At 45.9% G+C, this 14,365-nt stretch overlaps 1 protein-coding gene and 1 non-coding gene across 2 annotated transcripts in view; both read right to left on the bottom strand.

The window, feature by feature from the left end:
* LOC138980348 (serine-rich adhesin for platelets-like) overlaps nucleotides 1-13,479 on the bottom strand; it is a gene marked incomplete in the record, with an annotated part of 69,665 nt that extends 56,186 nt beyond the window's left edge. The window contains 2 exon segments of the mRNA XM_070353216.1: nucleotides 8,478-12,500; nucleotides 13,047-13,479. Coding sequence (XP_070209317.1) covers nucleotides 8,478-12,105 — 3,628 coding nt within the window.
* A 215-nt stretch (nucleotides 13,480-13,694) lies between these two features.
* Trnat-cgu (transfer RNA threonine (anticodon CGU)) lies at nucleotides 13,695-13,770 on the bottom strand. Its single transcript has one exon. It is a non-coding gene; the product is annotated as a tRNA-Thr (tRNA).
* Nucleotides 13,771-14,365: the final 595 nt, after the last annotated feature.

Raw genomic sequence — 14,365 nt, 5'->3', positions numbered from 1 at the left:
TTACACAATATATATCACGCATTCACATCGACCAGCAAACCTCAAGCCTGTGAGGCGAACATTCACCTTTCACGGCCTATTATTCCAAGTCAAACGGGTATTTGGTGGACATTTTTATCTATGCCTCTACAATTTTGCCAGGAAAGACCCTTTTGTCAATCGTGGGATCTTTAACGTGCACACCCCAGTGTAGTGTACACGAAGGGACCTCGGTTTTTCGTCTCATCCGAAAGATTAGCACTTGAACCCACCACCTAGGTTAGGAAAGGGGGGAGAAAATTGCGGCCTGACCCAGGGTCGAACACGCGACCTCTCGCTTCCGAGCGCAAGTGCGTTACCACTCGGCCACCCAGTCCACACATATACATACATATATACTGAACGGCAAAAGTTAGGGACCGCCCTTGAAAACAACAGCTGACTTCATCTGTGCCAAACTCCTTGTTCCTAAGTTTATAAAAACCAAACGGCTGTCAGGCCGTACACATCAGTAGGTGAGCAATGCTGTGTTAGCAGGAAACTTGCTCGGGATCCACGGAGGCCTGGCTAGGGCACGAGACAGAAACTGCCAAACTGCAAAAAGTGGACCATTGTTACGCTGGCGCGTGGGCAAGCCTGGGCGAGAAAGATGAAAAATTCGTTATGCACGTGCAGGGAGGATGTGTTGAGAGTGAACTGTTGTCACCAGTTAGGCTTTATAGCCCCGCGATTTTCCGCTAGCCACCATCTTCTCACTATGCCTCCCAGACGAAAGGTGACCACCTTCAACAAAGCCCGGGCCATCGCATGGCTGCAAGACGGCGTAAGCAAGCGAGAAGTGGGCAGACGACTTGGAGTGTCCCATTCTGTCGTGGTCAGGCTGCATCAGAAGTTCCAGGCCACCAACAGCGTTCTGGAGAGGCCCAGGTCAGGACGGCCTAAGAAGACAACACAGCGTGAAGATCGCTTCATCAGAAGACAAGCTCTGCAGCAGCGAGGCACCACTGCAAACATCATCAGGGGCCAGCTGAGGGTGGCAACAAACACCAACGTCAGCGAAAACCATCCGCAAACGCCTGCACGAAGTTGGCCTGCGATCACGTCGTCCAGCTGTACGGCCACGACTGACAGCAGCTCATCGCCAGGCTCGTTTGGCGTTCTGTCACAACCATGCCAGGTGGACACGCCAGCAATGGGCCGATGTGCTGTTCAGCGATGAGTCCCGCTTTAATCTGCACCATCATGACGGTCGGGCTCGTGTGTGGAGGCATAAGGGTGAGCGGTACAACAACGGTCTGGTGCAGGAGAGGGTGGCCTTCGGCGGGGGCTCCATCATGGTGTTGGGGGCCTTCAGTTTTCGACACAGAACCCACCTCTACCACATTGTTGGCAACCTGACGGGCCAGCGCTACCGAGATGAGATTGTCGCCCCTTTGGTTCTACACGCTCTACACCAGATTGGTGTGCAGGCTGTGTTCCAGGACGATAACGCGACACCTCGCAGAGCGAGGCTGGTCAACCACTTCATCCAGCAGGCTGGTGTCACCAGGATAAACTGGCCGGCTTGCAGCCCTGATTCCAACCCCATCGAGCACCTGTGGGATGAGCTGGACAGGCGAGTGAGGAACAACCCCCAGGAACCTGCAGCAACTGCTTCAGTTCCTGCAAATCGAATGGCAGGCCATGATTCCTCAGGCCTTCTGCAGGAAGCTGGTAAACTCGATGCGGAACAGGACTGCAGAAGGCATCGCAAAACGCGGCCGACACACCCATTACTGAACTGTTCGAAACTTGCAAATGTTGTTTTCGACCCCCATGTTGTTTCAGAGCTTGTTGACACGTAATGCGTGAATGAAATCTCACCATATTTTGGAAAAGGGATCGCAGAGATAATCAATTAAACATGTTACAAATTTGATTCAATTTTGTTTGGTGGTTTGGAAGCTGTGTTTGTTTGCGTAAGTGGTCCCTAACTTTTTCCTTTGAGTAATATATATACAGGGTGTACCACAAAAAGAGGGACAAAAAGAAACTGTAATAGTTTCTACAAATACAAGAATTTTCGCAAGATTTTTTTCACCAGATGTGGACAACATCTCAAATTTTTATTATACCAAAGCATTTCGAAATCGAAGAACATTTGGTTGCTCTTGTCAGTAATTGATGACATGTTCAATCCAGGCCCCGCGCTGCTGGATGACGTGGGCCACAAAAAGAGGGACAAAATCAAACTCTCATATTTTCCAAGAAAATAATTGTTTCTTTCTGATTTTCAGATGATATATCCAGAAGACCTGTAAGTTTTATCTGACAGAAGAATGGACCCCTACGATCACTTTTTCGTCGAAGAGAGGACCAAGATTGTGGAACTGTAGTCGCCTACTCTGGTTCAAAGACAGTTTCGACGCGAACACCCTGGAAAGAAAATACCACATCGTCATACTATCACACGCTTGGTTGATAAGTTCAGAAACACTGGTAGTGTGGTTAACAACAACAAATGACATTCTGGTCAGAAAGAAACAATTATTTTCTTAGAAAATATGAGAGTTTGATTTTGTCCCTCTTTTTGTGGCCCACCCTGTATATAGAGAGAGAAAGAGAGAGAGAGAGACAGAGACAGAGAGACAGCCGGACAGACATAGAGAGAGAGGGAGGGAGGGAGAGAGAGAGAAAGAGAGAGAGAGAGAGAGAAGGCGAAGGCGAAGGCGAATTTTTATTGCATCAAACACAATGTGTATGTACAAGGGGGAGAAATAGTTAGCATGTGAACAAAGTGGACTTGACCGTCCGGAAGCAAGGCAACTTAAAATCAACACCTAGCACAAGAAGTAAAAACAGAGAAGAAAAAAAAATACAGTAAGATGAAGACAAGGATTTTGGGTTGTACGATCATACCGGTCTATTTCACAATTGATTTTCTCTTTGTCTAAACGCGTAGAACACATAATTTGACAATGCAATCAGTCGTAATTTGTTGTCAGTCTGTAAAATACACAACGATGAGTTGGAGAACTGGTCAAGGTCAAAACAAGCACCAATGTACTTTTGACGGATTGCATTGTAAGCTGGGCATTTAAACAGGAAGTGGTTTTCATTTTCTTCAGTTGATTTACAAAATGTACAATTTCTGGATTCAGCGCACTCGGGATTATAGCGCAGTTTATTTACCTTCAATGGTGTAATGCCCAGTCTGAACTTTGTGTACATTTTGCGTATGTACTGGTTTTCAATGACACCCAGATACTTTTCTTTTTCAAGTTCTCCTTTAAACATCCTGTATACATCAAATCTCACACTTGTATCAAGTTTACAGTGCCAGTTTTGCTCAAAGCAGTCTTGCAGACGTTGCTGTAATGTTCTAATAAACGCACATTCCCTACCTACAGACCCGTTCAACCACACATCTCCAAATCCATTCATGCAAAGGAGGCATTTAACTTGTGAGACCCAATTCTGTTTTCCCCTTTCAACTGCGTTTTTTAACATGATGTATGACATCTTTGCATATCTCGAATCCGGCATACAGTTAAGTCTCAACCAGTACTTTACGCTTCGGATATTTGCTAGGATTGACAAAGTGCATCTTCCAAGTTCCCCATACACCATCTGGTTTGGACTGTTTGACGAGATCCCGAGTAATCTTTTACAGGCATACATGTGAACCTTTTCAATCTGTGAACAGTCAAAACATCCCCATAGTTCTGAGCCATAGAGCAAGATGGGAGCAATTTGCGCATCAAATAATTTGAAAAATATGTCCATGTCGTGGCATCCTATATTCCATAAGACTTTAAAAATCTCAATGACACCTTGTTTGGCTCTGGTGATTGCGTCATTGAAAGAGAGATTCAAACGGGCTTGGGTTGTGAATGTCAGACCGAGATACTTGTAAGAGCTAGCACTTGATACTTGCGCGTTTCCGTAGAACCATTTCTCACTTTTGGCTAAATGACCACCGTTTCGAAAAACAACGACATTGGTTTTATTCATGTTTAGCCTTAACCCAAGACGCTTTGAAACGTTATGTAAGATGTTCAGTTGGTTTTGCAAACCCACTATGGACGATGATAGCAGTGCAATGTCGTCAGCGAACATCAAAAGAAACAGTTCGATCTCGCCGGGAAGCATTTGAATTCCGTGTCTGCCCTTACATATTATTTCCGAGGCAAGTTCGTTTATAAGAAACGAAAAAAGCGTTGGGCTCGCTAGACAGCCTTGCTTCAGGCCTTGTAGGCATTCAAAATAATCAGTATTGCCAGAGTTACATCGGACGCAAGAGAGAACAGATGAGTACATTGACCTAAGCATGTTAAACATTCTTCCTTTTACACCAATCTTTAATAAAACATTCCACAAAACATCCCTTTTAACGGTGTCAAACGCCTTTTGAAAGTCCACAAAAGCAACATATAACTTCTTTTTTAGTTGAAGCTGCTTGGTAACTGCTGCATAAAGAGTGAACATGTGGTCAATTGTGGAGTAATTTTTTCTAAAACCCGCCTGTGACTCAGAGAGAATGTTGTTTTCCTCAGCCCACGCTGTCAAACGGGCATTCATAATACTGGTATACAACTTGCTCACACAACTTAACAAAGAGACGCCTCTATAATTGTCAGGGTTCTCATCATCACCTTTCTTAAATATTGGTTGAATGATAGCCTTTGCCCAATCTGAAGGGTAGTCACCAGTCCTAAAAAGGTCGTTAAACAACGTCAAAAGATAGGGGACGATTGTGTCACCTGTGGTTTTTAGGAGATCATTTAAAACGCCATCTGGTCCCGCTGCTTTCCCTTTTTTTAAGCCACTTAAAGCAGTCCTCACTTCTTCTTCGGTAATATCACTGTTGAGAATGTCGCAGTCAAGTTCGTTTTCTTCTTCAGTGTCAGTATGGTCATGTTCTTGAACATGCCTTCTGTCATCATCCTCGTTAAGTACTTTCTTAAAATGATCATACCATGCCTGATTGTCAATAGTTCCTGCGGGTTTACGTTTCCTCCTGAATTTCTTTATCTCCTTCCAAAATGCATGAGAGTCAGAAATATTCAACAGCAGGCTATTCACTCTATTTTGTTTATGACTGTCTTTTTTCTGTTTGAGCACTTTGGAGTATGACTTTCTCTCCGTTAGGTATAACATCTTTAACCTGTCTTTCTCTTGTCCTGTCTTTTCCTTTTTGTACATCCGAAATGCCTTGCGTGTTTGTCTTTTTAATTTTCGGCATTCAGAATCGAACCACTTGTTTTCGGAGATTAAAGGTGAGTCATTTTTAAACACCCTTTCCATTGGTTTAGCAGCGTCTTTCAAAGCACACGTAAACAACTCCACTGACCCCTCTGCGTCCTCTTTGATCATAGCTGTAGCAGCGGCCAGTTTGTTTACAAAGCTTTCAGACTGGATCAAAGTTTTGACCTCTTGCTCTTTTTCTCTGTCCCATATGAGTCTTTTTGTAGGTGGCTGTGTTGCTTCACTGATGGGAGGACGGACATGGGCACAATCGACGCTAAACGTAAACCAGAGGGGCATATGCGATGACTCAACTGAGAGAGAGAGAGAGAGAGAGAGAGAGAGAGAGAGAAAACTGCATGAGGTTTGCGCATTCGTCTGTCAGTCAGTCAGTCAGTCTATCTGTCTGTCTGTCTGTCCTTATGTCTGTCCTTAAGTCTGTCTCTATGTCCGCCTGTCTGTCCGCCTGTCTTTCCGTCTGAATGTCTCTTTCCGTTTATCTCTGTCTTCCTGTGTTGCATTGTATTGTTTTGTGCGACGTGTGTGTGTGTGTGTGTGTGTGTGTGTGTGTGTGTGTGTGTGTGTGTGTGTGTGTGTGTGTGTGTGTGTGTGTGATCTTGTTTCACTTTGTTGCCATCTCTCTCTCTCTCTCTCTCTCTCTCTCTCTCTCTCTCTCTCTCTCTCTCTCTCTCTCTCTCTCTCTCTCTCTCTAATATAATATGTCATGTTCGTTTGTATGTATATTTTTGTTTGTTTAGTCTATTAATCGTTTGCTTGTCTGTCGTTTACTTTTATTACTTCTTTAATTGATATTCCAACATTTTTAAAACGTATTGTCATTAGATTAAACCCTCCCATGGGCGAGGGCAGGATGTAAAAAAGCACCTGTTTGCTTATGCCATTACCCTCGTAAATAAAGAATTTGTCATTGTCTCTCTCTCTCTCTCTCTCTCTCTCTCTCTCTCTCTCTCTCTCTCTCTCTCTCTCTCTCTCTCTCTCTCTCTCTCTCTCTCTCTCTCTCTCCCACTATCTCTAGCTCTCTCTTTCTCTCTCTCTCACTCTCTTTCTCTCTCTCTCTCTCTCTCGCTCTCTCTCTCTCTCTCTCTCTCTCTCTCTCGCTCTCTCTCTCTTCCCCCCCCCCCCCCCCCCTCCGGACGAAGTGCAGACAAATTAAAAAGACATTAGTCACCGCCGTCATGTCTTCAGAACCTGTCAACGGAAAATACAAATGACATGAGTTGGAGGAAAGAATTTCACATGATTGGAATACATATCTCGCGGCCGCCGGCGTTGACACCTCAAAGGCCTATCTTCGGCCTTTCTCAGCTCCTCCCCTCCCCCCCCCCCCCCCCTTCCCCTCCCTCACTCCTCTTCACCCAATTTATGACTAACTCTTACTTCTCCTGCCTGATGTATGTATATTCTTTTCACATGAAGTCTTTGCATGCATACAAAGCCTCATTTCGAGACTTGCGCCGCACACAAGTGTATTTAAACCAACGTGTGTCGATGCTATATTTGTCGACAAGTCATTTCCATCTTGCAAACATTATCATTTTAAAAAGGGCAGAAATTTAGACAAACAAATATGAGACAGTAGAAAAGAAACAGATGAAAGAATGAATACTGCGCTTATGATAAATAAATATATAAATAAATTAAGTCCAACAAGATTCAGTAAGATTGACAGTAAAGGGATATTACACAATGAAATCTTTAAATGGATAGCAAATGACACAACAAACTACAATGAAATAAATTTGGAAAACCACTGTTTGGTTTACACATTTTTTGAGCTGAACCAACCATTCACACAGTCATAAACACTGAATTATTAGTTGTGGGGCTGAAACTTTGCGTCAAATATAATTTAAATTGTCCCCAGATTATGTTGCGTCGCACGTGCCATGTAAAGCCTTCACGTTTTGAACCAGATTCTAGATTCTAAGTAAATGCAGAGTTTATGCAAACAACTGCCATACAAACCGTAGGCTTAGTCTCATGTGCAAAATAACGGTGAGGGTGTCTTTGGTAAGGCGCAAAGTAATAAACACGTTTTTTGTTTAACGGAATTAGATATAGCAACAGCAGCATTAACACCCGGTATCCCAAATACACCACATCCACCTCAACACCAACACCACCACCACCAACAACAACAACAACAACATCAACAACAACACCAACAACAACAACAACAACAACAACAACAACAACAACACTCACTATCAATCTTAAACACACTAAGCCTTTACCTTTGAACAAGAACAATGACAAAGGGACTGCAGGGCCGGACTAGGGGGGGGGGGGGTTATAGGGGTTGCGCAACCCCCCCCCCCCCCCCCGCTTAAGCATGTACCTCCCAAACGCTTTTTTTGTGGGGGAGGGAGGGGGGGGGTTGCATCTGGATCATCATGAAATCCGAGGAGAAATCGCACCTCTCACCCCCTCATCTCTTCATTGCCTATACAGCTTGCTGTCGAATTTACCTTTTTCGTTCAAGGAGAGGCTTCCTTTCCCTCCAGAAACATCAAAAAACGTTCAGCTTCAAGGGGGCGAAGTCCCCTTACAACCCCCACCCTGGACCCCCATCTGTAACCCCCCCCCCCCCCCCCTAGTACTTACCTAGTCCGGCCCTGGACTGTCACAAACAACACCACCTGCACCATCGACCCCTTGACAGCCACAATACGTTTGAAGTATGATTTTTGCTATGACGAAAAAAATCAAATAGTCTGACAAGGGAAACAACCGCTGTATATTGCCACATGTAGTGTTGCAAGATGATTGCCTCCCCTGAAGACCATTTTCTCAGATTTGGTCATGATTTTCGCGACAAGTGTGTGTGTGTGTGTGTGTGTGTGTGTGTGTGTGTGTGTGTGTGTGTGTGTGTGTGTGTGTGTGTGTGTGTGTGTGTTTGTGTGTGTGTGTGTGTGTGTGTGTGTGTGTGTGTGTGCTTGCGTGTGTGTGTTTGAGAGTGTGTGTACCTTGTGTGTGTATTGTTACACATTACGTATTATGATTTTATATTCAATTTGTTAACACTGACTTGTTCCGACGTCAATGGGTCCATAGCACAAAGATCGACAACAATAGTAATCACCAGAATAGATTGAAGTTAGTTCCCTTTATTTCTTGGCAGTCACGTGACTTTTGACGGCTGATCACTTCCCCTGTGCATAGATGTACGTGTTTATATTTGTTTAACATTTTAATTTGTTTTCAATCATTTCTGAATGATGTGTTTGATAAAATCATTGTTGAACACTCACCTTTTATCCCTTTTCCCGCTTCTGGAAGTGACGTCGCCGCTGACGTTGACACCGAGGCTGGGGCTTGGGGATCAGCGACACAGGCGGACAGAGCGTGCGGAGGAGGAGGAGGAACTGGACCGCCGGGGACCTTGTCGTCGTTGGACTGAGGATTGGCCAGAAGAACCTGCAAGGTTGGATGGACGTTGAACAGGGTCTGCTCGATGGCTTCCACGCTGGTGACGCTGATCGTAGAGCCTCCCTTAGTGACCCGACACACCGGAATACTGACCATGATCTCCGATCTCTGTATGCTGGTGCTGTGCACCTCGCCTGGCGGGTAGGTGGACAGGAGGTGGGTCCACGTCAGGAACTCCAAAGCGGAGGCGACTTCGGGGACAGTGGAGGCCACCTGGACGGTCGCGGGGGGGATCAACTTCCCCAGCATGGACTTGGTGCTAGTGCGGCGTTTCGGGGCAGCTGCGACGCGATCGGAGGGGGACTGGGATCGGGAGGAAGCGTTGGACATGGACACACGGCGGGTCTTGGGTCGCAGAATGGTCACGGAGTTTCGCCTCACCTTTTCCGAGTCCAGGCTGACGACAATGGAGGTGCGCCGTGCTGGAGAGAGAGACTTTTCGGAATTGGACGGCAGGAAAGGCGGAGGTCTCCACGAGGTTTTCCCTTCATTTTCTTTCGTGTAATCCCCCGTCACGTCATCCAGAGAGCGATGGCGGCTTCTTCGGCCATCTCCTGCAGAAGCCTCTTGTGACCCTATGGCTGCCACTCGCCGCTCCACCCAGCTTTTCACCTCGTCCTCAACAGCCTGGACCTTCTTGAGAGCCGCGAGATCCAACACAAGTTGGCTTTCTTTGTGTAGGCTCATACTGCGGCCTTCTCGCATCTCTGACCACTCGTGAAACTTCTGCCATCCGTCGTCTGGAAACTCGTCATCGTCGCTGACAGACGGGTGACAGGATTTTCCTTTGTTCCCTGGCATCCGCACGTTAGGGGTGTTGGTGGAACGCTTGGCAGCAGACTGGTCTTCAGCGTGAGTGGAGACCTGCGGGTTGATATCTACACGTATGCTGTCGTCGACCATGCTCACGTTGTACATCGCTTGTTTGCCGTGGGGAAGGTGCTCGGGGGATGGTTGAACGATGTTCCTTCCTGGACATACGGTGCGTAGAGAGGTTTGCTGGTTCGTTCGCAGGCTGGGGGAATCAGGTGACTGTGAAGTCTTGCAGACTGGTACCACACTGCCGTCCCCATGTTCCCCTGACAGATTTTGGTCACTGCAAGGGCTCCTGACATTTGACACTTCCTTGGCTCTCTCTGGCTTGCAAATCGTTGTACCTGGATCTTGAGATGCCATGCTCCCGTCTGTATCTCGTAGCGCGCTTACAGTTTGATCGTTCTGGTTTGAGACTGGTATTCCGGGGTTTTCCTCTCTTGTTTTCAAGTCGTTTCCGCGGCCGAGGCCTGCCTGCGTGTTCTCTTGACTCACGCCCAGTTTTCTGTTGGCGCCGCTTCTCCCAGGTGTAGTCGACAGGTTCGGGTCCAGGGGAGAAAGTTCTGCGTCTGAAGAAGAGGAAGAAGAAGAAGTACGGCGAAGAACAAAGGTAGGAAGCTGGTGCTTGCGAACCGGCGTCCTCAGTTTTGCAATGTTGGCATCGTTGGTGAATAAAAGGTCCTCATCGTTCTGTGTTTTCGGTTTGTTTGGTCTGTTGCTGTTGTTGTTGTTGTTGTTGTTGTTGTTGTTGTTGTTGTTGTTGTTGTTGCTGTTGCTGTTGTTGGTAGTGCCACATTCGTGTGATTTTTTTCGCACGAAGAACGGTTCTACCCTCAATGTCTTGCCTCGCAGAGGAAGCTTTTGTGCCTCCAGTCTGTCAGACAACATGGCGGCCGTGACGTCACTCTCCTCGTACTCGGCAATTGGTGGAAAAGGCTTGACGTCGCTCTCCGCGCGTTCGACGATTGGAGGAAGGACGTTGACGGTGCCACCGCAGCAGAAACTTTCGTGGAAATGCGACAGACTCGGCGCGTGCGTTCCTATGGTAACAGGACTGTGGGGGTTGGCATTTCCGGAATGCATGCGAAGTCTATTGTTGTCTCCTTTTGTTTGTAATTGCCTCTCTGCGCTGAAACGATCAGACTCGACAGACACCGGATTTAATTGAATTTCGTAAGGATCTTTGACTGGTTCGCCGTGAGTGTTTGGATAGTTGAAACCCAGCCTGGGGTTTAGTTTTTCAAAACTATTGGCGTTCTTGACAGATAGCCCCGCTTCTTTGCTGGAAGCACTGACTTTTCTTTCAGCCCCTGTAAGATTTTCTGGACACCATGCCCTGTTAGCGAAGCACTGATTCAAAGCAGATCTCAACGTTTCTCGGTTGACACCCAAACAGAAGCTAGACTGTCCACGTTCCGGAGCACTTAATCCAGTTTTCGATTCTGCAGTAGAACGAGGTAAAGTTTCCTGTTGGGAACGCTGCGATCCTAGTCCGGTTTTCGTTTCATTATTCTCAAAAGAAGACAGCTCAAGTTTCACTTCAGTAGGACTGAGCAGTTCTGATTTATTACTGTTCAACACGCCTAATACGGTTGACGTAGGCAGTCCTAAGCATCGGTCTGTGGGCTGACCTGGGTCGGTGTATTCCTTCTGATAATTATTCGCTTTTATTTCGCTGGAGGAGGGTGATCCGGGTTTTACGTCAGCCAACACACTCGAATTTGAACCAGTTTTTATGTCGCTGGGTGTGAGTGGTCCGGGTTTTACTGTAGCAAACACACTCGAATTGGAACCACTTTTTATTTCACTTTGCGTGAGAGTTCTAGTCTTCACTGTGGACAAGAAACTCGAAGTTGCACCACTTTTTATCTCGTTGGGTCGAAGTGTTCCGCTTTTCCCGGCAGCCAACAAACTCGAAGTTGCACCACTTTTTATTTCGTTGGGTTGAAGTGTTCCGCTTTTCCCGGCAGCCAACAAACTCGAAGTTGCACCACTTTTTATTTCGTTGGGTTGAAGTGTTCCGCTTTTCCCGGCAGCCAACAAACTCGAAGTTGCATCAGCATTTGTCTCACAGTGTTCGGACTGGACAAACGTTGCCTTGCTTTCACATGAAGTAAGGTGGGAGCTCTGGTCGGTGGTCCCCGACTGGTACGAAAGCAATTGATTGTTCTCTTCCGCAGATGATAACCTACATCCGGGATAGTTGTAAACAATGGATGTAAATCCGCCTTTAATTCCGTCTGAGGTTATTTCACTGGCTGAATCGTCTTCTGTTTTACCTGATCCGGGTAGGACTGTCTCTGACGCAGGCGAAATCTGTCCTGTCACAATTACTGCGGGACACACAAATCCTTTTCTGTTGTGGTCCGACTGAGCAGACGACAAATGTGTTTGCTCGGGGTTGTTTTCACTGTCTGCTGAACGGAGAGTAAATGAAGGAAAATTGCTGCTGAAGTGATTAAGTTGCAAGTTGTGGTGGGAAAGGTCACGTGGGTCAAGAGTGACGTGTCCCCCACACGTCCCCTTTGCGCGAAGTTCACGGGAGATAACCGCATCCTTGGTTCCACCCTTGTTCTCGACGTTATCTCCCTTGCTCTGGTGAACCAGTTTATCAGTTTGTGGTGTGATAGAAGTCATTTTGGGGGGAGATTTTCCTGAACACGCTCCAACTGCAGCCCTTTGTCCACAGCGAAGCAAAATCACTTATTTTTGGACGTCAAGCACTCTCACCTTAATTTCGACAGAGGTACTTCAAACTACATGTTGCCCACAGGGATATGTCCGTACACTGAGTGGTATCACAAACTGGGTCCATGACGTCTCTCCTTGAATCAAGTCTCCATTACTTGATATTCGGTGACAAGCACTGTCCTTTATCGGTCATCAAATGCAGGTCACGTCAGAGGCCGACTACGTGACTTGAAGATTGATGGGAAAACTTGATGAGTATAGTTCATGTAGCCTATCATTCAAGTTGCTTTATGTTCGTCTTTACATTTTCGAAGCGCAAAATCAGCCCTTCCTGGTTCAAACTGCAAGTTAAAAATATGAACAAATAATTGTATAACAGTCATGAACAAACTGACATACGCACACGGGCATGCACTCATGGGATAACTATTAACGCACACACAAACAAACACACACTCTCTTGCGTGCACAAACGCCGCATGCACGCATGCACGCAAACACACATACAAACACACAAACACACACACACACACACTCACATACACACACACACACACACACACACACACACACACACACCGTGCACACACGCACTCACACACATATCGTGCACACACACACACACACACACACACACACACACACACACACACTCACACACACATACATACACACACACAAACTTAAACTGAACTGCATAAGCACATTGCGCTTTTGCTTGGCTGTCTATCTTCCTCACATAATGAAAACAAAAGTCACATTAAAACAGGACAGCAAAAAAGGTCAATTCTGATCTAAAACAATATTTTTTTGGTGGAATTATAACCGTCTCCTTGTTTTCTTCTTTATGCTATTATACATCTCAAATGTCTGAATATTATGCTCACAGAGTCGGATATTGGCCAGCGTGCAGTGGGGGCTTTTCGCTTAGTTTATCACACAAAGGAGGCCGCTATATCGATGATATCTCACCCTGATGACCTGAAAAGGCGGATAACGGTGATATCATACCCTTCTCCTTCGATGACGAAGTTATCCGGCGCCTGCAACCAAGTTAACGTGAAGTGAGTCACCGACGCCATCATTATTCTGTTCTTTCTTTCTTTTTTTTTTTTCTTTTTTTTTTTTTTTTTACTCTATGACGAAGTTACTAGGCGCCTGCAATAGATTTAACTTCTTATGATTCACCAACACTATGCTTTTTTCCCACTTCTGTTGTTCTTTTTATAATGGAGGTATAAATACATTGCAAACAATTAAAAGAGTAGTCTAAAGACCGAAGGTTTGAATCGTGTTTTTTAATAGTGGAGCCATGTTTGTTTGTTTGTTTGTTTGCTTAACGCCCAGCCGACCACGAAGGGCCATATCAGGGCGGTGCTGCTTTGACATATAACGTGCGCCACACACAAGACAGGAGTCGCAGCACAGGCTTCATGTCTCACCCAGTCACATTATTCTGACACCAGACCAACCAGTCCTAGCACTAACCCCATAATGCCAGACGCCAGGCGGAGCCAATTTTAAAGTCTTAGGTATGACCCGGCCGGGGTTCGAACCCACGACCTCCCGATCACGAGGCGGACGCCTTACCACTAGGCCACCGTGCCGGTCTATACAGCCATGGTGCACTGTGATTATTTTCTATAATAAAAAATAAAAATAGGCCTGTGTCTCTGTGGCCAGTGTAGATAAGATAAAATAAATATATGAAAAATAAAAGTACGTGCAAATTCGCAGAATAAAAACTGGAGGATATAAGCAATTTAATGGGGTATGCACACCGTTTCGTCAAGAGAAGAAAAAACGCAGTGATGTTAACAAATGTTTCAAGTCTCCGAAAGTCTCTCCCTCTCTCTTTTGCCTATTTTTTTTCTTTTTCTTTTACATTGGTCCAAATTAATGACTTACCCCTAAACAATGGAGTTAGTATCCATCAGCTATAAGGATATGGCAAGTCTTTAATCTAAGAGTCCTGTTTACATTAGGAAAAATCTCAGAGGAACGCCGTGCATGAGGTAGTGTGAGCGAGTGAGTGAGTGAGTGAGTGAGTGCTGTTGACACGATTGTGACATTTTATGATGATGACCTGAGGTCACTGGGGGTCAAGTGGTCATGTGCGAAGGTCATTTTGATTGATGTGGCTAGACCACGGCAAATGTCTGCCTTAAAGGCCCCCTTCTTCCCATGTAACTTATTTGGTTCACCA

Source organism: Littorina saxatilis, linkage group LG11, assembly GCF_037325665.1.
Source record: "Littorina saxatilis isolate snail1 linkage group LG11, US_GU_Lsax_2.0, whole genome shotgun sequence".
Taxonomy (NCBI): Eukaryota; Metazoa; Mollusca; class Gastropoda; order Littorinimorpha; family Littorinidae; genus Littorina; species Littorina saxatilis.
The sequence above is the reverse complement of the archived record's forward strand: the minus strand, read 5'-3'. Positions and strand labels throughout refer to the sequence as shown.